Genomic DNA, 20,097 nt, shown 5'->3' on the forward strand with positions numbered 1-20,097 from the left:
CACATGGCGTTGCCATCTGCAGGTCCACATGTTTACATTACATTTTACATGCGGACCTGGCGATGATTCGCTGGCCTACCTGCAACTCCCCAGTTTCGCAGCGGCCATTCTTATTCCTGCAACGTCTCTCCTGTTCCTGCAACGCAAGGCATGTACAGTGCTGACACTGGGATTTGTTTATGCACCAAATTAAAGCGTGATGCATGAACCTTCCTTGAATTTGTTAATACTAATATACTGCTGGATGGAAATTGGATTCTCTGCTCCAGTTAGTAGTATCTCATCAGTTACCTCATTCATTCATGCATGCCATGACTCAACAAGCTAAAATTTTGCACCTGTCTTCGTCATCCCTTCCTCCTCCTCCGATTCCATGGGAGCACTCCCTCCCTCTTCTCTGCTTCTGCTTCACAATACTCCTCCAAGGTAACAGCTAAATTTCTCAGAGTCAAGCCACCCAGCATGCTTAAACAAATTTGTGTACCAGTAGAGCTTACACTTTCAGTTCCCTCGCTTTTTTCAAAAAAGAAAAGAGAGAATCGTTTGAGTTCGAATTGTTTCTTGTGTTACATTACATGGAGTTTATTTCTTCTTCCCTGAGTCAATGATCAAAATTACCTCTTGCTCTTATGTTGACGCGTCTGAGCTCTTGTTGTTTGATCACAAATCGCAATGTGTTACTGATCAGTGAGAGCATTGTGATTACCAGGAGCAGACGCCGCGACGTTCACCATCACCAACAGCTGCGGCTACACGGTGTGGCCAGGCATCCTCTCAAACGCCGGCGCGCCGCCGCCGTCCACCACGGGCTTCGCGCTGGCTCCGGGGCAGTCCGCGGCCGTCACCGTGGCCGCGTCGTGGTCGGGCCGCATCTGGGCGCGCACGCTCTGCGCCACGTCCGCCGACTCGGGCGCCTTCGCGTGCGCCACTGCCGACTGCGGCTCGGGGGCCGTCGAGTGCTCCGGCCGCGGCGCCGCGCCGCCGGCCACGCTGGCGGAGCTCACGCTCGCCGGCGGTACCGGCGGAGACGACTTCTACGACGTCAGCCTCGTGGACGGATTCAACGTGCCGATGCTCGTCGCGCCGCGGGCGTCGTCTGCGGCGGCCGCCAACGGGAGCAGCAGCTGCCGGCCCACGGGGTGCGCTGCTGACCTCAACGAGGCGTGCCCCGCGGAGCTGCGCGTCGCCGGCGCGGGGGGCGGGGCGGCGGTGGCGTGCAGGAGCGCGTGCGAGGCGTTCGCGGCGGCCGAGTACTGCTGCAGCGGCGCGTACGGGTCCCCGGCGACGTGCGCGCCGACGCCCTACTCCCGCTTCTTCAAGGCCGCGTGCCCCTCCGCCTACAGCTACGCGTACGATGACGCCACGTCCACCTTCACCTGCGCTTCCGCGGCCGGCGGCGGCGGCTACGACGTCGTCTTCTGCCCCAGCGCGTCCAGGTAAAATCACGAGCAAATTTGAAATGACGTTTCAAATCAAAACGAAGTAAAAGTCAAACGACCGGTTCAAATCCGCAACATTTTGGTCAGTCTGATGGACACGCGATTTTACGTCCTTGTTCATCCGATCGATCCATTGGTTAGTTTCGACGCAACTAGTTTTGAGGTCAATCATTTTGCTTGCGATCGCCCGTTTCAATCCAATTATTATACTAAAATAGAGAAAAAGGAGGCATCATCATGACGTGATAGAGCCAGGGCCGTCGTGCGCTTACATGCCATCGCGCAGTCATGGTCCTAATGCAATCTTTTAATTTTGATTTGTCCTCATTGTTTGATCCTAGATTAGCCGTAACAATTGCGTCTGAGAAAGTCTTCCATCCAATGCTAATTTCTTGTCTTGTCACTGGTTTATTAATACTCTCTCCAATAAAAATAAACATATCTTTTTTAGAGCCAGATTAATTTCAAAATAAACTAAATCTATGAAAAACAAAATCAACATTTGTTTATCTATGTATTTTTTTTTATAAGTGATCCAACTTGTGTGTTTTTTTGGACGGAGGCATTACGTTTGATCCCTAGCCTAATTGTCGCGGTGCTTGCAACCTGGCCGATGCAGCCTAAAATCCGGCGGGAATCCCGAGGCGGCAGGCCTGCCGCCCTCAACGATGGAGTTCTCTGGAGACACAGCAGGCAGCTTGACGACGACGAGGGACGCGGTGGCGGCGCTCCTGCAGACGGTCGTCGTCTTCTCGGCGATGGTGGTGGTCATCTGATCCCAACGACCATCGCCTACTGGCAATGGTTACCTTGCCAATTGGCATGCTTGGATGAGAGATTTTCTTTTCTTTTTGACATGCTTGGACGAGAGATTTCTTTTTTTTTCCTTGGGATTTTCTTTTTCCTTTTCCTTTTTTACTGTGGCAGGAGTTTGAACAGCTAGTAGTTCGATCGAAGAGTTGAGAGGTGCGGTGTACACATGTTGGTAGATTGAGCCAATTATTTTTTTTTGTTTGCTAAATATTAATATTAAGCAAGTAGCAACCATTTTTGTTTGGAAAAGATTCTTCATATTTCAACGTCATGTCCTTACATACAGATTATTCTACGTTAGTACCTACTCTACTCTGTTCTTAGTACCCTGTTCTAAATGGTAAGCCATTTTAATTTTGTTCGGATTCAAGACTATCTAATTTTGACCACATTTATCAAAATTTACATATACATATCAAACAAATAGAGAATGAAAATATATGTCATGATGAATTATATGCATGACGATCTAACTAATATATGGCTTCATGGTTTTAGTACCATTCTATAAATATGGGAAATGTTTAATTGAGAATAAAATTTAGAACTTAAATTAGAACAGAGGGAGTATAAAAAATTTGGTGCGCCATTCTATTGGTTAGCTCAGTAAGACTGTCTCCGACAATCACGACCCAAAATATAAGATCCATTCGTTCTTTGGGTAGCGCTACAGGCAAATGGTTCAATACATGTTTTTTGTCTTCTCCAACAACAAAACCCAAAAGACAACTTTTTTTGCAAATGGGTCTCCAGGAGAGAGGATACTTAGATTTGGGTTATGCCTCTCCTAGCACCCAAAATAGGTCTTTGTCGATGTTTCACCACCGATAGCCTGCCACGGGGGTATCCGGGGCAGTATGTTCGGGCTTCGGCGTATGCTGAACTCGATGGTAAACGCAAGAGACAGTCGATTTATCCTGGTTCAGGCCCTCGATCGTAGATCGAGTAACGACCCTACGTGCAGTCGGCGTTAGCCTTTGCGTTGGATTGATTATGAAGTGTTGTGTTGTACAACTGTCGTCCTTCTCTCTCAGGAGCCCTACCCTCCTTTATATAGTCAGGAGGCCAGAGTCCTAGTCGGTTTACAATGAGATTTCCTAGTAGGATTACTTAATAGTTCTACTACTAAGATTACATGGGACGAATCCTAGTTAAACTAGATCTTCTCCCTCCCTTGCGGGGTATCCTGTGGGTCCCGCATCGACAAGCCCCCGAGCACTTCATGGTTGAGCTCTAAAAGTCTCGCTTTGCTCCTTCAAGTCTTGTTGAGTAGGAACAAAATGTCATCCGAGCGCTTTCTGGAGTGAAACCTTGTAGCGCTTCTTGGGATCTTCGAGTGGTGAGTGCTTTTTGAAGAAAAAGTACATCCATCTGGTTGTAGCCCCCGAGCCTCTTGCTATTTGGAACAAGGAGCTGGAGGATCTTGTCTTGAAGTTGCTCTGATTGTTCGTTGAAGTTTTATCAAAAAGAACTCGAATATGGCTCGTTCCGGGTTCTTTTTGTCGTAATGTCTTGAAGTGGTCTGCGTTGAGGAAGTCTTTTGGTGACGTGCGCTTTTTCGAAGAAAAAGGCACTCACTGAGTGTAGCCCCCGAGCCTCTTGCTATTTGGAACAAAAAGTTGGAGGGTCTTGATCCTTTATGTTGTTTGAAAATTTGTGTTCTGAAGTAGTCCCCGAGACTTGGATTATGTCATCATCCGAGTAGTTTTTGCGGCATCTTTCCGAAGCGGCCCTTTAGTCTTGGATTAAACCATCATCCGAGTAGTTTCGCGGCATGCAGCCTTCGAGCTTATGTCCGGGTTCTTTTTGGGTGAAATTGCATCCAAGTAGTTTTTGCGGCATCTTTCCGAAGCGGCCCTTTAGTCTTGGATTAAACCATCATCCGAGTAGTTTCGCGGCATGCAGCCTTCGAGCTTATGTCCGGGTTCTTTTTGGGTGAGTGTAGCCCCCAAGCCTCTTGCTTTTGCTTGCAAAAGTTGGAGGGTCAAGATTCTTGTCTTCAAAAAATTCTGGGACTATGTATCCCGCAGCCCCGTGCTTTCTCCGAGTTCTTCTCTTTAGAAAAGAAGTCGGATGAAGAGTCTTGATGTGTCGTCGTCGTTGTAGTCTTGAGTTTCTTGTATTATTGGTCCTTTGTCTTTGGTTCCGAGTCTCCGGGAGTAGCCGAAGTGAAGGCTGAGCTCCCTAGCTTAGTGTTGATTAAGCTATGATGCTGGCCGAGCCCCCGAGCGTATATCCGTGTTGTTTTGTTCAGGAAGAACTCGGATGCGAGGTCTTGGCGTATTCTTTGATAGTCTACTGTTGTCAGATGTAGTTGTATGGTGGTGGTTGAGTGTAAATGCCTTTTGTTCATGGGTTGTACTGTGCTGGTATATTCTTCCGAATATGCCCGTCTTCGAGTACTGTTTCCTCTCGCCTGAGTCATCCATTATTGAGTCCTGTCTTTTCACTGTGTCCTTTGTTAGGCTTATTTCGTTGGTACTCCTAGTCCATGTGCGCCGCTCCTTTGGTCTATAAATACTGCCCTGGAGTGCTTGTTTTCATCCATTGGACATTCTGTTGAAACCTTCATGGTCATGAACATGGTAGTTTGTGAAGTAGAGCGGCCCCCTGGCATATTTTGTAGTTCCTATGTGTCTTGTCGTAGCTGGAGGAAGTCTTGTGATAGGGATTAGAGATAGGCTAATCCCACGACAGCATTGTGCCAGGATGTATGTGGTGGTAGTTGGAGGAAGTCTTTTGATGTGGGCTTCGTTTCTTCATCTGGCAGTTCTGGGTTGATCCTCGTCGCCTGTCTTGAGACTGTCCGGTGCAGATCAACACCATATCCAGCATCACATCGGTCTTGGGTAGACAGATGCCCGCCGGCCTTCTCTGCTCCGTGTTGTCTTGCCGTGCTGCCGATTTCCGCCTTGGATGCACTGCGTCCGTCCTTTGAAGAAAACAGTGTAGCTGATGGTGGTTTGTCCTTCCGAGTAGCAATTTGGGACACGTAGTCATTCCAGAGCCTAGCCGTGTCTGTGTTCCTCTTTGCTACTTTGCTTTTCATGGTGCCGAGTTCGTTGGGTCTTGTAAGATTTGTAATCTTCTATTTTTTGAAGTCGCTTGTAATGTAACGAATCTTGTCTTCTGAGTTGTCTTTTATTTTTCTGTTGTGATCCTTGTCGTTCATGAGATTACCGAGTTCTTTCTTAAATAACCGGGTTCTTTTGTTCCTTGTGAGGTAGCCCTTTCTTTCTTCTTGGTTTGACGGGTTGTTCTTGTAGCGATCTGATAACCCTGCCGTGGTGCTGGACGGATAAGTCTGAAATCTGCCCGTTGGTTTATACCGTTGTGTGGATTCGTGCCCTCCATCGTTTTAGCTGCGTCGGTAAATGGACCGTTGCGTTCCCACGCTGTGTTTTAACGGGCCTTGTTGGCCGTTTGTATCACTGAAAAATCTATTTAAAGACCTTTTATCTTCCTTTCCCTTGCTGCCCGGCTCTTGCCTTGAAACCCTAGCTTTCAGAAATCCACCGCCGTCATCGTCGCCGTCACCTGAGCACCATCATCCTAGCTTCATCTTCCTTAGTGCCTTTTTTGCTTCCGCCAGTTCATGGGAAAGAAGAAAACCGCAAGCAAGTCTCAGGCGACCTTCGTGGACGAGGAGTCATCCCTTTCTTTGATCGAAAACCAGGAGTTCGTGGCCATGAGGGCTGCTCAGAAGGTTTGGCCGGCTCCAACAACAAGTGAAGACCAGCTGCGCGAGCTCGTCAGCGACGGCTTGATCCAAAGCAAAGTCATCGCTGAATGGAGAGTTCCGGGCGAGCATCGGGTTCTAGCTCCGGGTCCTGGTGAGATTGTCCTCTTCGTTTCCTTTGTTCGCGCCGGACTTTGCCTTCCTGCTTCCGCTTTCCTTCATCAGTTTCTTGGTTATTTCGGGGTTAGTCTGAACCACCTGACCCCCAATGCCGTTCTCCATCTTTCTATTTTCGTTCATCTTTACGAAGCTTTCCTTGGAATCCCTCCTTCTCTATCTCTTTTTCGCTTTTTCTTTCGTCTGAAACCTCAACCCCGCCGTGAAGAAACCAGTGTTCTTGGCGGTTGCGGGATTCAGTTTCGCCAGGGTCTCAAAATTAAGTTTTTTGACTATGACCTGGTCGATTCTGTAAAAGATTGGCGTGCCGAGTGGTTTTACGCTACCAATTTGATTCCTTCCCTTGTCGTCCACTCCGGATCTGGTCCTATGGTGAATGACCGATGGGACAAGAAGCTTGAGTCACCTGCTAAGATTCAAGTGATCCAGCCACTCCTTGATAGGATTAGCATGCTGAAACAGCAGGGTTTGACCGGCTTTGGTATTGTTTCGAGCTTTCTTCGTCGCCTTTGAAAGAGCGGGAGCATCTTGGCTTTGAGTATTCTGGGGCCGAGGATCCTTCACGCATGGTCCCAGCTCTTGAGCTGACCGGTGAGGAGGTACTCGAGCGTCTCCAGAAGATGCTGAAAGGAGTGAGCGTCATTCCTCCTGCTGTCTCCGAGTTCTCAGCCAACAACCCGCCCCCAGCTGTGAGTTGTCTATCTTTTTGTTTGAGTACTTTATGTACTCTTGCTGCATCCGTTCTTGCTTAGCTTTTCTTTATCTCGGTGTTTTATCCTTTTTCGTAGGAGCTTGGGCGGAACTTTGTCGACCCGGTCCCTCTTGATGTTCTCCCCGCCGTGGCGGAGACTGGGGATAAACTTGCTGGAACTTCTGCAATTAGTAAGTCCCAAACCTCTACCGCCCTTCCTGGGGTTTCTTCCGGATTTGTTGATGTATATGAAGAATATGTTCCTCGTCTAGTCCCTCGCGGTCCTCGCAGTGTCCCGAAGAGGGGGCGAACGGATGGGTCTTCATCTGGCCTACCTGTCTCCAAGAAGCCTCGCAAACCAAGTACTCCCTCAGGTACTCCAGTTGTTGCTAGCATGCTCTTAGATGAGCACATTTAATACTCTTTGTTCCTTTATTTTCCTGTTTCTCTCTTGAACCAAGTACTTTTTATCCTCTTTTCAGCAGGTGCTCTGGTTTCCTTGGCTGAGGAAGAAGAGGATGATGAAGTACCCCTCATCATGCGGCGGTGAGTTGTTTTTCATATTTCTGTTGCATTGAATTTCTCTTCTTTGTCTTAACTTTTAGTCTTGAACTTTTTGAAGTAATCGGAGGTCGGGTGTGAGTTCTTCCGAGGCTCCCATGCCGACTTCTTCTGAGGCTCCGGGGTCGAGTTCTTTGGTAGCCTCGGTACCGAGCTCTACCGCTCCTCCAGTGCGGAGTTCTTCTACGGCTCCAGCTCCGGCTTCTCCCGTGGCTCCGTTGTCGGCTATCCCGCTCCCGTCGCCGGGTGGCGGGGACGTTTTCGCCGTCGTGGTTCCCCCTGCGAGGCCTTCTCTTAGCTTCGCGAAGAAGAAAATGGTTTGGTGAGTAGATTCTAACTTTATCTTTTTGGCTTCTATCTTCCTTCCTCTGGTTCTTATCGGTGCTTCCTCTCTCATTTCTTCATCGACTTCTTCTCTGCCTCCCGCCGTGCTAACGAGTTCCGAGCCTCAGTACTCACAACATTCTGTTGATGAAGTTGCCGCGGGGGCTTCGGAGCTCCCTGGCGAAGTTGCGGACTTGGCCGCTCTGGAGGTGACTGTGGCCGTCGTGCCGGGTCCTTCTGAGGGTTTGGCTCCGGCTTCCCTGGAGGTTGCTTTGGTCGCTCCTTCTTCGCCCCAGCCAGCCTCTCCTTCCCCTTCTCTTGCTTTCGGCGGTCCCTCTTTTTCCGGTGACGTGGTGCAACAGTTCGATGCCACCCATCGGTTATCGGAGCTGACCACAGCCTGGGGGAGCTTGTCGACTCTCGCGACTTCTTTTGGTGAAAAGCTCCAGGTAAGTTTTACTGCCACTCCTTTTTTGCGTGCTTGTTTTTCTTCTGTCCTTACGTCTTGTTTCTCTTTGCCTCTTTTTGCTCAGTCTTTCTCTCGTGATCATTCTGGCTTCTTTTTCTCATCTGAAAATGAGAGGAAGTTGTCTTTGGAGGTGGATGCTCTGAAAGCCGATCTCGACCTCCTCCGGGCTGAGTTGGAGACAGAGCGTCAAATGCACCAAAAGGAGGAGAAGATCCTTCATGCCCAGGTAGTGGAGACGGAGAAGCAGAGAGATGCCGCGGTGGAGTCTGCGAAGAATGAATGCAAAGGTGCCGCGGGTTCTGCCTGTTTCTTCTTGTATTTTGACTTTTTTTTTGCTGACTTGTTCTTGGGTGTCTTGTCTAGTTCTCCGAGTTGAGAAGCAGAAGCTCTCGGAGAGTATCGATGAAATGAAGGCTCTTGTCCGCTCTAGTCATAATAAGGCTGAGGAGGTAATTACTTATGCTGAGGAAGAACTCGCCCTTGCTAAGCTGATTAGGCGTGGAGCTGACAGAGATCTTGTGCAGGCCCAAAAACTATTGAAGGCTTGTCCGGGAAGCTGGCGACGGCTACCGAAAATTAGAACGTTTTGTGGAAATCTTTTCGTTCAGTAGCTGATGTTCTCCGGACTCTAGCGGATGACGGGCAGTCTTGGGCGCAGTTCATTCCCCGAATTCCGACTCGTTTCCAAGAGTTCGCGAAGAAGTGTGCTCAAGTATGTACCAAGAATGTGCTGGCCTAGGTCTGGGTCCTTGCTTCGGAGGCGCCTCTGTCCAAGATAGCAGAGGAAGCTGAAAACCAAGAATACCTTGATGCCGTTGAGAGGATGGAGCCTGAGGTCGAAGATTTAGCCAGTAGGGTTGTAGACAGTCTAAATATTGATATTTCCCTTCCTGATGACAATGCCTGATCCGATTGACCAGCCCCTTGTAATATTACACTCCTCTTTAAATGAAGATTCTTTATTTTCATTGATGTATTCTTTGCCTGGGTGTGATCGAAGTTACTTGACTCACTGAGTACTTTGTCCCATTTTCGTCTCTGCTCCGCAAACGACTCTGTGCGTTATCCTAACGAGACCCCTCGATTTGTCGAGTACTTTTCTTTTCCTCCTCTTTTATGATCCGTCGAGTGCTTTGTTCACGCTATGTAAAAACGACTCGGCATAGAATGTTGCCTTGACGAACTTCGGCATCCGAACGCTTTTTTGAGTAGCGCTTGTGCTTTTCTGAGGAAAAAGTATTCCTATCTGGATGTAGCCCCCGAGCCTCTTGCTTTTCGGAACGAAGAGCTGGAGGGTTTTTTGAAGCTTAATTTTGGTCGACTTGTTTCAGGTGTTAGCTTTTAGCTACCCTCATCGGCGGGCTCAAGCGTATTTTCAGCTATTTTGCTCTCGGCCGGGATGCTCAGGCATGTTTTTAGCCATTTTGCTTTTTGTTTCGGGTGTTAGCTTTTAGCTACCCTCATCGGCGGGCTCAAGCTTATTTTCAGCTATTTTGCTCTCGGCCGGGATGCTCAGGCATGTTTTCAGCCATTTTGCTTTTTGTTTCGGGTGTTAGCTTTTAGCTACCCTCATCGGCGGGCTCAAGCGTATTTTTAGCTATTTTGCTCTCGGCCAGGATGCTCAGGCATGTTTTTAGCCATTTTGCTTTTTGTTTCGGGTGTTAGCTTTTAGCTACCCTCATCGGCGGGCTCAAGCGTATTTTCAGCTATTTTGCTCTCGACCGGGATGCTCAGGCATGTTTTCAGCCATTTTGCTTTTTGTTTCGGGTGTTAGCTTTTAGCTACCCTCATCGGCGGGCTCAAGCGTATTTTCAGCTATTTTGCTCTCGGCCGGGATGCTCAGGCATGTTTTCAGCCATTTTGCTTTTTGTTTCGTGAAAACAACTCGTTGGAAGTCATGACAAGACATGCTGTGGATGAATATCATCTTTATTGATCATGAACATAAACTAATACATATGTTGTCGAAGAATATCGTCCTTCGTCGATTGTGAATGTTGGTCCCTTGTGGCTTGCATATCTGTTTTATCTTGAGTTGTTTTTACGCGTAGAATCTTGTTAGCTGGCTGATGTGCCATGTATTGCTGACTTCTTTTCCATCTTCGGTTATTAACTTGTATGTGCCTGGTCCGGTGACTTTTGTGACAATGAACGGACCTTCCCATGGACTGAGTAGCTTATGTCGTCCGTCAGTCTTTTGTATCCTTCTTAGCACTAAGTCTCCGACTTGTAGTGATCGAGGATGGGTACTCTTGTTGTAGTGTCGTCTTAAACCTTGTAGGTATCTGGCTGATTGGAGGGTAGCGTTTACTCTGACTTCTTCTGAGCTGTCGAGTTCTAATCTTCTTGTGTGTTCTGCTTCTCCTTCATCGTATTGTTCTATCTTTGGTGATGTCTAGATCAAGTCGGAAGGCAGTACGGCCTCTGACCCGTAAACTAGGAAGAAGGGTGAGTAGCCTGTTGCTCTGCTTATTTGAGTTCGTAGCCCCCATACTACTTTTGGTAATTCTTCAATCCATTTGGACCCATAGTCCACTAGTTCTTCGTATAACCTTGGTTTTAATCCGGCTAGTATGAGTCCATTGGCCCTTTCTACTTGTCCGTTGGCTTCTGGATGTGCAACAGACGCATAGTCTATACTGAAACCACAGTCTTGTGCCCAGCTTTTGAATTCTATAGCTGTGAAGGGGGAGCCTAGATCTATGATGATTCGATTGGGCATGCCGAAGCGGTGCGTAATGTCTTGGGTGAATTCGACTGCTTTGGTTGCGCTGTACTTCGCGAGTGGTTTGTATTCAATCCACTTTGTGAACTTGTCGATTGCTACAAAGATGTACTCAAAGCCGCCTTTCGCTTTCTTCAGGGGTCCCACTTGATCCAGCCCCCAGCAGGAAAAAGACCAAGCGGGTGGGATGCAGATAAGATTGTGAGCTGGCACATGGGCTTGTCTTGCAAACATTTGGCAACCTTTGCATTTTCTGACAAGTTCTTCTGCGTCTTTCAAGGCGGTTGGCCAGTAGAATCCGGTGCGAAATGCTTTGCCAACCAGTGTCCTTGAAGCGGCATGATTTCCACAGCAACTTGAGTGTATTTCGTTTAGGATCTCTTTACCTTCTTCAAATGAGACACATTTTAGGAGTACCCCTGATGATGCTGCTCTTCTGTAAAGTCTATCTCCTACTAGAACGTAGTTTTTGTTTCTGCGAACAACTTGGGTGGCTTCTGCTTTATCTGCTGGCAATTTATTTTCTTTGATATAGTCGATGAAAACTTGGCTCCATGAAGTGTTGATTACCAAGATCTGAATGCCTTTAGCCTGAATTTCATGGGTTGTCTCACCGGGTTGTTTGATAGAGGGAACTGATAGCTCTTCTATGAATACGCCGGGTGGAACCTTTGCTCTGTCTGATCCGAGCTTGGCAAGGACATCTGCTGCAATGTTGGAATCGCGCAGGACATGTAAAATTTCTAATCCTTGGAAATGTTTTTCAAGTTTCCGTATTTCAGCACAGTAAGCACCCATGTTTTCTTTTGTGCAATCCCAATCTTTGTTTACTTGGTTGATGACTACTGCTGAATCGCCATATACGAGTAATCTCTTTATTCCGAGGGTAATTGCCACTCGTAGCCCGTGGATGAGGGCTTCATATTCTGCTTCGTTATTTGTAGCTTGCCATAATATCTGAAGGACGTACTTGAGTTGTTTTCCTTCTGGAGAAATGAGGAGAACGCCTGCACCGGCTCCGCCTAGTTTGAGTGACCCATCAAAGTACATCTTCCAGTGGTGAAGGATTGTACTTGATAAAGGCTGTTGAATCTCTGTCCACTCGGCCACAAAATCGGCAAGGGCTTGAGATTTGATCGCTTTTCGCGGGGTGAAATCGATGTTAAGAGCCCCGAGTTCAACTGCCCACTTTGATATGCGTCCCGTCGCATCTCTATTGTGTAAGATGTCTCCGAGCGGGAAGTCTGTCACCACGGTAATCTTGTGGCTTTCGAAATAGTGGCGAAGCTTGCATGAGGTGATGAGTAGAGCGTAGAGTAGTTTTTGTACATGCGGGTACCGGATTTTTGATTCAGATAATACTTCGCTGATGTAGTATATGGGTCGTTGTACTTTATACACGCGTCCTTCTTCTTCTCTTTCTACGACTATTGTCGTGCTGACCACAGCAGTAGTCGCCGCAATGTATAGCATCATATCTTCGTCTTTCCTTGGGGGTGTGAGAATTGACGAGGATGTGAGGTATGCCTTAAGTTTCTTGAAAGCTTCGTTGGCCTCTTTTGTCCACTCAAACTTTTCTGTCTTCTTTAGTAGTTTAAAGAAAGGTAACCCCTTTTCGCCGAGTCTTGATATGAAACGGTTGAGGGCCGCCATGCATCCTGTTAGTTTCTGCACATCTTTGATACTTCTAGGTGGGCCCATCTCTGTTATAGCTCGAATTTGCTTGGTGCTGGCTTCAATCCTGCGCTGACTGACCAAAAATCCGAGTAGTTGTCCCGAGGGAACTCCGAATACACATTTATTTGGGTTCAACTTCCATCTCCATCTTTTCAAGTTCTCGAATGTTTGCTTTAAATCTTCAATCAGAGTGTCTGGGTTCTTTGTTTTCACTACTACATCATCCACGTATGCCTCCACATTTTCACCGATTTGATCCCCAAGGCAAGTTTGGATAGCTCTTTGGTAGGTGGCGCCAGCGTTCTTTAGTCCAAATGACATGGTTTTGTAACAGTAAGCACCGAACGGAGTAATGAATGATGTCTTGCTCTGGTCTTGTTCTTTTAATGCGATCTGGTGATACCCTGAATAGCAATCGAGAAAGGATAATAGTGCAGACCATGCTGTTGAGTCGACTATCTGGTCAATGCGTGGTAGCCCGAACGGATCTTTTGGGCAATGTTTGATGAGGTCTGTGTAGTCAACGCACATGCGCCACTCGTCCGTGTTCTTCTTCTGCACAAGGACCGGGTTAGCTAGCCAGTCTAGATGAATGATTTCTCTGATGAACCCGGCTGCCATTAGTTTTGTGATTTCCTTTTTAATTGCTGCCTTCTTGTCGGGTGAGAATCGTCGTAGTCATTGCTTTATAGGTTTGGAGCTTTCATTAACATCAATTCTGTGCTCAGCCAACTCTCTTGGGACACCTGGCATGTCAGCCGGCTTCCAAGCGAAGATATCTTTGTTGTCCCGAAGAAAGTTGGTGAGCGCGAGTTCCTATTTTGCCGAGAGGTGAGCACTGATGGTTGCTGTCTTGGAGGTATCGCCGGTGCCCAAGTCGATTTGCTTGACGTTGGCTTCTTTTGGTGGTGTGATGATGCTGGGCTTTTTAGCCGGTATTTCTAATTCTTCTTGGCTCATCTCCGCAGCAATTGTGGCTATTTCTTTTCTTCCATTGTCGGCTTGTGCTTTGGCCGCAATTTGGATTGCCTGAACGTCGCAGTCAAAAGCACGCTTCAAATCGCTTCGAAGAGAAAGGATACCATTGGGTCCTGGCATCTTAAGCAATAAGTACGGATAATGTGGTATTGCCATGAATTTTGCCAGTGCTGGGCGTCCGAGGATTGCATGATATGACGAATCAAAGTCTGCGACCTCAAATTTGATAAACTCTGTTCGGTAGTTCGAAGGAGTTCCAAAAGTAACGGGTAAAGTAACTTGTCCGAGTGGCATGGCTGCTTTGCTGGGTACTATTCCATAAAAAGGTGTGCTTGTTGGTGTAATCATCCCGGCGAGTTGTAGTCCCATCTTCCTTAGTGTTTCCAAAAAGATGATGTTGAGTCCAGCTCCCCCGTCGATTAATACTTTGGTTACAGTCATACCAGCAATAGTTGGATCTAGAACCAGTGGATAATGGCCTGCGTTTCCCATGCTAGTCCATTGGTCTTCTCTGGTAAATTTGATAGGATACTGTGACCAATTGAGATATCTTAGTGTAGCTGGTTCTGCTGTCATGATAGTCCGTAGTGCTAGTTTTTCTTGATGTTTGCTTCTGCAATCTAGAGCTCCCGAGAAGATCACTGCTACCGTTCCCCTGGGTTTTTGGAATCCTTTGTCCTCGTGGTTGTCTTCATCTTTTTTCTGATTGTCCTCTTTGGTGTTCTCCTTACTATCTTTTCTTGTGTATCGATCATTGAAAGTGTAGCAATTTCCGATTGTGTGTCTCCCATTAGGGTGCAATGGGCAACGTATGTTTTCAATGTCATCATATCTTCTGGGTTTGGAAAACTTCTTTGATTTGTCGGCCATTGCCACGGTATTGTCTGGTCTACGTTTCCTTTCTTGATGTCTGCTATTTCGATGATTTTGCTTGTCCGGGTTGTCCTGGTTGCTCCTATCTGGAAACCTTTCTCTTGTTTTTTCTTCTGCAGTAATCATCTTTTCCACTGTTCGCCTGAATTCTTCATTGTTTCTCGGATTTTCTTTGCAGAAATCTTGAAATTGCCACCTAGCCATGATTCCGTGAGAGAAAGCTTCAATTACTTCTCGTTCGGTGATGTCATGCACTTGAGCCCGTAGTTCGCCGAATCGTCGATAGTAATTTCTGAGGCTTTCGCCTCCCTTTTGCTTGAGTCCTTTTAGTTCTGCATGAGTGATTGGGTGTGTAATGATTCCTGCAAAATTTTCACAAAAAGCTCTTTGCAAGTCCTCCTAATTTCTGATAGACCCTGGATTTAACTTGTCGAACCATTGGAGGGGCATAGTTTCTAGTGCCATGGGAAAGAACAAGGTTTTGATATCGTCGTCTCCTCCGGCTAGTTCAATTGATTGTGAATATATTCTGAGCCATTGCCTTGGTTCGGTTTTGCCATCATACTTGGAGTGGTTAGACGGTTTGAATTTGTAAGGTAATCGTACTGATGCCAACCTGTTCGCGAAACAGGGGAATCTGTCGTGCGTTCCGGCTTCTTTAAATTCGGATTCGACTCCTTCTTCTGGCCAAGTGTTGTTCTAATGGGAATAAGTTTGCGAGGCTGTCTGGGTAGGCACCCTACTCCTAGTCTTCCTTGGTTGTTCAAATTGGTGGCCCTGATTATGTTCCTTCCTACTTTCTCCGTTATGGCTTCCACCTGGCCCAAGTCTTTCGAAAGCGGACTTCCTTTGATTTTGATCTTCTTGCCTGCGGGTTGTTGATCTGGCGGGTAGTCTCGATCGGGCTCTCTCTTCATGCATTCTTGGGATCGTCGACTGGATCAAGTCCTGGAGCTGTTCGTACTTCTCTCCGTGATGTGAAGTTGCCCTGAGTTCTTCTAATGCTTCTCGAATCTTATCGTAAGGTGTATTCACCGTGCGTCTTTCTTCGGCTTCTTGTTGTGATTTTCTTTTATCGTATTCAGCCAAATCTGACTCGTATCTGATCCAGGCTTCTCTGCGCTGCCTAGCGTGGTGTTGGCGCCCTTGCTTCAACTTGTTTTTCTTTTCTCTAGCCTGTCTCTGACTCTCGGTTTCTCCATCGTAGCCTTGGGCGAAGGGTGATATGTTGGATTCTGATTCATCTGATGACCTGACATCGGGTGCTCCTGGGGGGTCTAATGGTGACCGAGGACATCGAACCATGAGCACTTCCCGTGCGTGAGCCGTTCTGTTATTGGTGTTAGTTTTCATACTGTCGGAGCTGCTGATGACTTCAGTAGACGCCTCGATGTCGCAGATCGAGTCTCCTTCTTGGTAGGGTAGAATAGCTGTTGTTGTTGTGCCGACTAGTTGAGTTCCGCTATCTTCAGGAACGGAACCTGGCCAGTGGATGATACAGTCTTGCGATGTTATCGTTAGTACGAGACCCTCCTGGGCTCCTGTCAGTGGTATCCCAAGCATTGGATTGAAAGACCTTTCGAACTGTCCCTGATAGGATTTTGTCGCGTTGTCGAGCCCAAGTGGAAAAGAACTCGACTTTTTGAAAGAACTCTGAGGGTAATCCGAGTTGTTTTGGGTTGTGCTCTGGAATCCTGCCAAAAAAGAACTCGGTTTCTTGAAAGCACTCAAATAAGACTTCACCCTGGACACGGAACTTGAATTCGAGTCGGATGTGCATAGCCGTGAAATCTTATTCGGATCGGATATTATGAGCTGCGCGAATCTTCTGATGAGCTGATCCGTCGTAGTTGTCGAAATAGGAGATTCTTCATGATGATCCGGACCTTTGAGGAGATGGCTTTGAAGCTTGCCATTGTTGTCCGTCTCGTAGATCCATGAGCCGAAGATGAAGGTTGATCCCGTCGGGAAGATCATGTTATCGAGGTCCGTCGAGCTCTCGGATGCAAAGTCGCCGAAGTCCCCTACCTGGCGCGCCAGCTGTCGAGGTTTTACCACCGATAGCCTGCCACGGGGGTACCCGGGGCAGTATGTTCGGGCTTCGGCGTATGCTGAACTCGATGGTAAACGCAAGAGACAGTCGATTTATCCTGATTCAGGCCCTCGATCGTAGATCGAGTAACGACCCTACGTCCAGTCGGCGTTAGCCTTTGCGTTGGATTGATTATGAAGTGTTGTGTTGTACAACTGTCGTCCTTCTCTCTCAGGAGCCCTACCCTCCTTTATATAGTCAGGAGGCCAGAGTCCTAGTCGGTTTACAATGACATTTCCTAGTAGGATTACTTAATAGTTCTACTACTAAGATTACATGGGAAGAATCCTAGTTGAACTAGATCTTCTCCCTCCCTTGCGGGGTATCCTGTGGGTCCCGCATCGACAGTCTTCCATATAGGTACTCTGTTGGAGGCTTATTTTGGGTTTGTGTTCCATAATGGGTCTCCTGTTAGAGATAGCCTAAGACCAGTCTCAATGGGGTTATGAAGAGAGAGGTGATAATAATTTCATAGGATAAAAAGAGTTTTATGGGGATTGAAACGTATCTACTGTTTTCAACGCATTGGAGTCTTGGAACCGGTGAGATGAAACTTCAACTAGCCTAACCAGACAGGGATAATTAACCTGACCACAGCCGGTTCCGTGGGATGGCAAGGTAAGGTAAATGCAAACCACTAATTAGGCTGAACTAAAGTTTGTATATAGGTACAAAGACAGACAAAAATCCCGTATCACGTTGCATGGGAAAAATGGGCGTCCCTCAGAACCATCACATTCCTAAATACCAGGCAGTGAGTGGAGCTCCCCAATATCACAGTCCTAACCGGGAGCTAGCTAGACTTCAGACACTCCGGAAGGCAGACCACGCCTACAGCTCGTCCTTGTCGTAGGACGGCTCCGATTCCTCCTTGGCCGACTTCTTCTCTTCCACCTCCGGCTGCTCCTCAGCCTCGTCTTCCTCCTCCACGGTCGCGTCGGGGCTCAGGTCCAGGCTTTTCTGCACCGACTTGTAGATGCTGGACGCGAACTCCTTAGGGTCAGGAAGGTTGAACCCGCTCTCCATCAGGGCCGTCTGGTACACCAGCCTGGCCGTGTGCTTCAGCTCTTCGCTCTGTTGTTTCCGTTACAATCAACGAACAAAGGAACCATCAATAAATTAGCATCGTCCCATACTCACATCCATGGTTTTGTATGTAGAAGTGCAGGTACAGTACCTCGTTGTCCTGGGCGACCTTGTCGCGGAGCTCCTTGATGATGGGGTGCCTGGGGTTGATCTCGAGCACCCTCTTGCCGCGCATGTACGCCTGCTTGCTAGAGCCCGACAGGGTCTGCGCCGGCATGATCTTCTCCATGTTGGCGCTCCACCCATACTTGGAGGTGACGACGACGCAGGGGGTGTTGTGCAGCCGGTTGCTGATCTTCACCGAGTCCACGTTCTCGCTCTCCAGGGCCTTCTTCCACCAGTCGGTCAGCTCCTTGAATGACTCCTTGAGGTCCTTGAGCTTCGAGTCCTTGCCCAGCTTCAGGCCCTCCTTGGACACGTTCTGGAACTTCTTGTCCTCGTAGTCCATCAGGTATTGCATCAGGTACTCGTCCACAGGGTCAGTGACGAAGATGACCTGCAAAACAAAACAAGTGCTGTGTTAGTTCACAAGCTGTATTCAGACCCCAGACTAAAGCCAAATGAAGAGGCAAAACAAAAAGGGACAAAAGCATTTGACGCAGTGCCGCGGTCTTGATTCCTGAATGGATAACTATTTTATTACACCAAGATCAGCGCCATACCTCATAGTTCTTCTTGGTTAGCCTCTCAAGGAATGGAGACTTCTCCAACTGCTCTTTGCTGCTTCCCGTGATGTAGAAGATGTCTTTCTGCCCTGGCTTCATCCTTGAAATGTACTCATCAAGGGAGGCAAGTTTGCCATCCGACTTGGTACTGAGGCAAGCAAATATAAGATCAGTTTTCTTTTTTCCAAAACATACAATTCAAGGCAATGTTTGAAAAAGAATAAGAAAGGACAAACCTCTCAAATCTAAGAAGCTTCGCAAGGCGGTTCCTGTTAGTTGCATCTTCAATGATACCCAGCTTGATTGATTTGCCAAACTCATTCCAGAACTTGGCGTACTGGCCCTTCTCCTCCACCTCACTTTTCTCTTCATCTGATTACAGAAGATTTTTTTTAGTACTGTAACGATGAGTATATGACTTGCATTCATTGCGGAAAACCCCATTACCTGTCTTATCCTTGTTGCTGTACTGATCAGGGTCTTCTTCAGCAAGTTTCCTAATCATATCAAGAGCTTTGCGGATCAGCTTCTTCTTGATGGTCTTGAGACTGCTATGTTGTTGAAGCATTTCTCGTGACACATTCAGGGGCAGTGTGTCTGAGTCAACAATACCCTAAAGACAACATTACTGTAAGATTTTGTCTGCTATATCAATGGATTGAATTGAATAGTATATGTGTTTCGAAATAGTAATCCAGTACCCTCAAAAAGCTGAGATACTTCGGAAGAAGGTCATCGAATTCATCAGCGATGAAAACTCTTCTAACATACAGCTTGAGGTTTGACTTGTTACTGTTGTAGTAACTCTCATAGAGATCATGTGGAGCCTTCGGAGGAATGAAGAGCAAAGCTTTGAACTCTACATCTCCTTCAGCAGTGAAGTGGCTCCAACCCATAGGCTTGTCATCACCGAAGTCCTGAAAAAGAATTGTTAAGTTATACAAATGTTTCGTCAACAAGACCCACAAACAAAGCTTTCTTTGGCAAAAATAAATCATTGAGTACTACTAATTCATCGCTACAGTATTTACCTTCGCTAGTGAGTGGTAAAACTTTGAGTACTCTTCATCAGTAACCTCCTTTGGGCTGCGAAGCCATACAGCCTTCACATCATTCAGAAGTTCCCATTCAGAAGTAGTCTCCTTTATTGTCTTTGTCTTGGGCTTTTTCTCTTTCTCTTCATCTTCTTCTGTCTCTTACTCTGAAGTTTCTGGGGCTGTTAAGAAACACATGATGCATTAGCACCAACACACATAACTACCATCTCAGGAGAATAAACAACTTCACTAAAGACTTACTTGAATCCTCTTCATCACTTGTCTCACCGTCATCAGCTGGCACTTCAACATCAACCTCCTTGGTTGACCACAGATAGATAAGGAAGTTGATGAACTCAGAGTACTTCTTCACCAAATCCTGCATAAAAGAGAATTCAAATTAAACACTTGTAACCACAGATGCGCCCAGGCGCGTGCTGTCGCTGCGCCGCCTGCTGAGCCGAGTTTTGTAGGAAAGCGGGTCCATTGGGGACCCCGGGTTTATGAACCCGACATGTACTACATGAACATCACAAAAAAAACATCGCAGAACATGACATTATATACCACGTGAACATCACATCTATATGATATGAACATAGCATCTCATGGAATATAGAAAATAAAAAAATAAACATAAAAATAATTAAGTGAAGTAACATAGGAAAATAAAAAATTAAAAAAAAGAAAAGAAAAATCACATAAACAAAAAAGAAAAAAAAAGATAAATTGAAGAAAAAAATAAAAAATTAATAAGAACATGAAAGCAAAGAAAAGAAAAGAAAAAGGAAATAAAAGAAACATAAAAATG

At 46.9% G+C, this 20,097-nt stretch overlaps 1 protein-coding gene and 1 pseudogene across 1 annotated transcript; one reads left to right on the forward strand and one right to left on the reverse strand.

The window, feature by feature from the left end:
• Positions 1-311: 311 nt before the first annotated feature.
• Positions 312-2,215, forward strand: LOC136531520 (thaumatin-like protein 1b). The gene is made up of 3 exons (XM_066524173.1): positions 312-426; positions 710-1,436; positions 2,059-2,215. Exons 1-3 carry the CDS (start codon positions 312-314, stop codon positions 2,213-2,215), a joined length of 999 nt encoding a protein of 332 aa, XP_066380270.1.
• Positions 2,216-17,117: 14,902 nt separating this feature from the next.
• On the reverse strand, positions 17,118-19,671 carry LOC136531524 (endoplasmin homolog; annotated as a pseudogene).
• Positions 19,672-20,097: the final 426 nt, after the last annotated feature.

Source organism: Miscanthus floridulus, unplaced genomic scaffold (genome assembly GCF_019320115.1).
Source record: "Miscanthus floridulus cultivar M001 unplaced genomic scaffold, ASM1932011v1 fs_365_5, whole genome shotgun sequence".
NCBI lineage: Eukaryota > Viridiplantae > Streptophyta > Magnoliopsida > Poales > Poaceae > Miscanthus > Miscanthus floridulus.

What these genes read in the sequence shown, in the direction of transcription:
- LOC136531520 (XM_066524173.1), top strand. Translation starts at nt 312, where the DNA reads ATGACTCAACAAGCTAAAATTTTGCACCTGTCTTCGTCATCCCTTCCT. An exon ending in CTTCACAATACTCCTCCAAG is followed by an intron (nt 427 to 709) that starts GTAACAGCTAAA and finishes TGTGATTACCAG; the next exon opens with GAGCAGACGCCGCGACGTTC. An exon ending in TTCTGCCCCAGCGCGTCCAG is followed by an intron (nt 1,437 to 2,058) that starts GTAAAATCACGA and finishes TGGCCGATGCAG; the next exon opens with CCTAAAATCCGGCGGGAATC.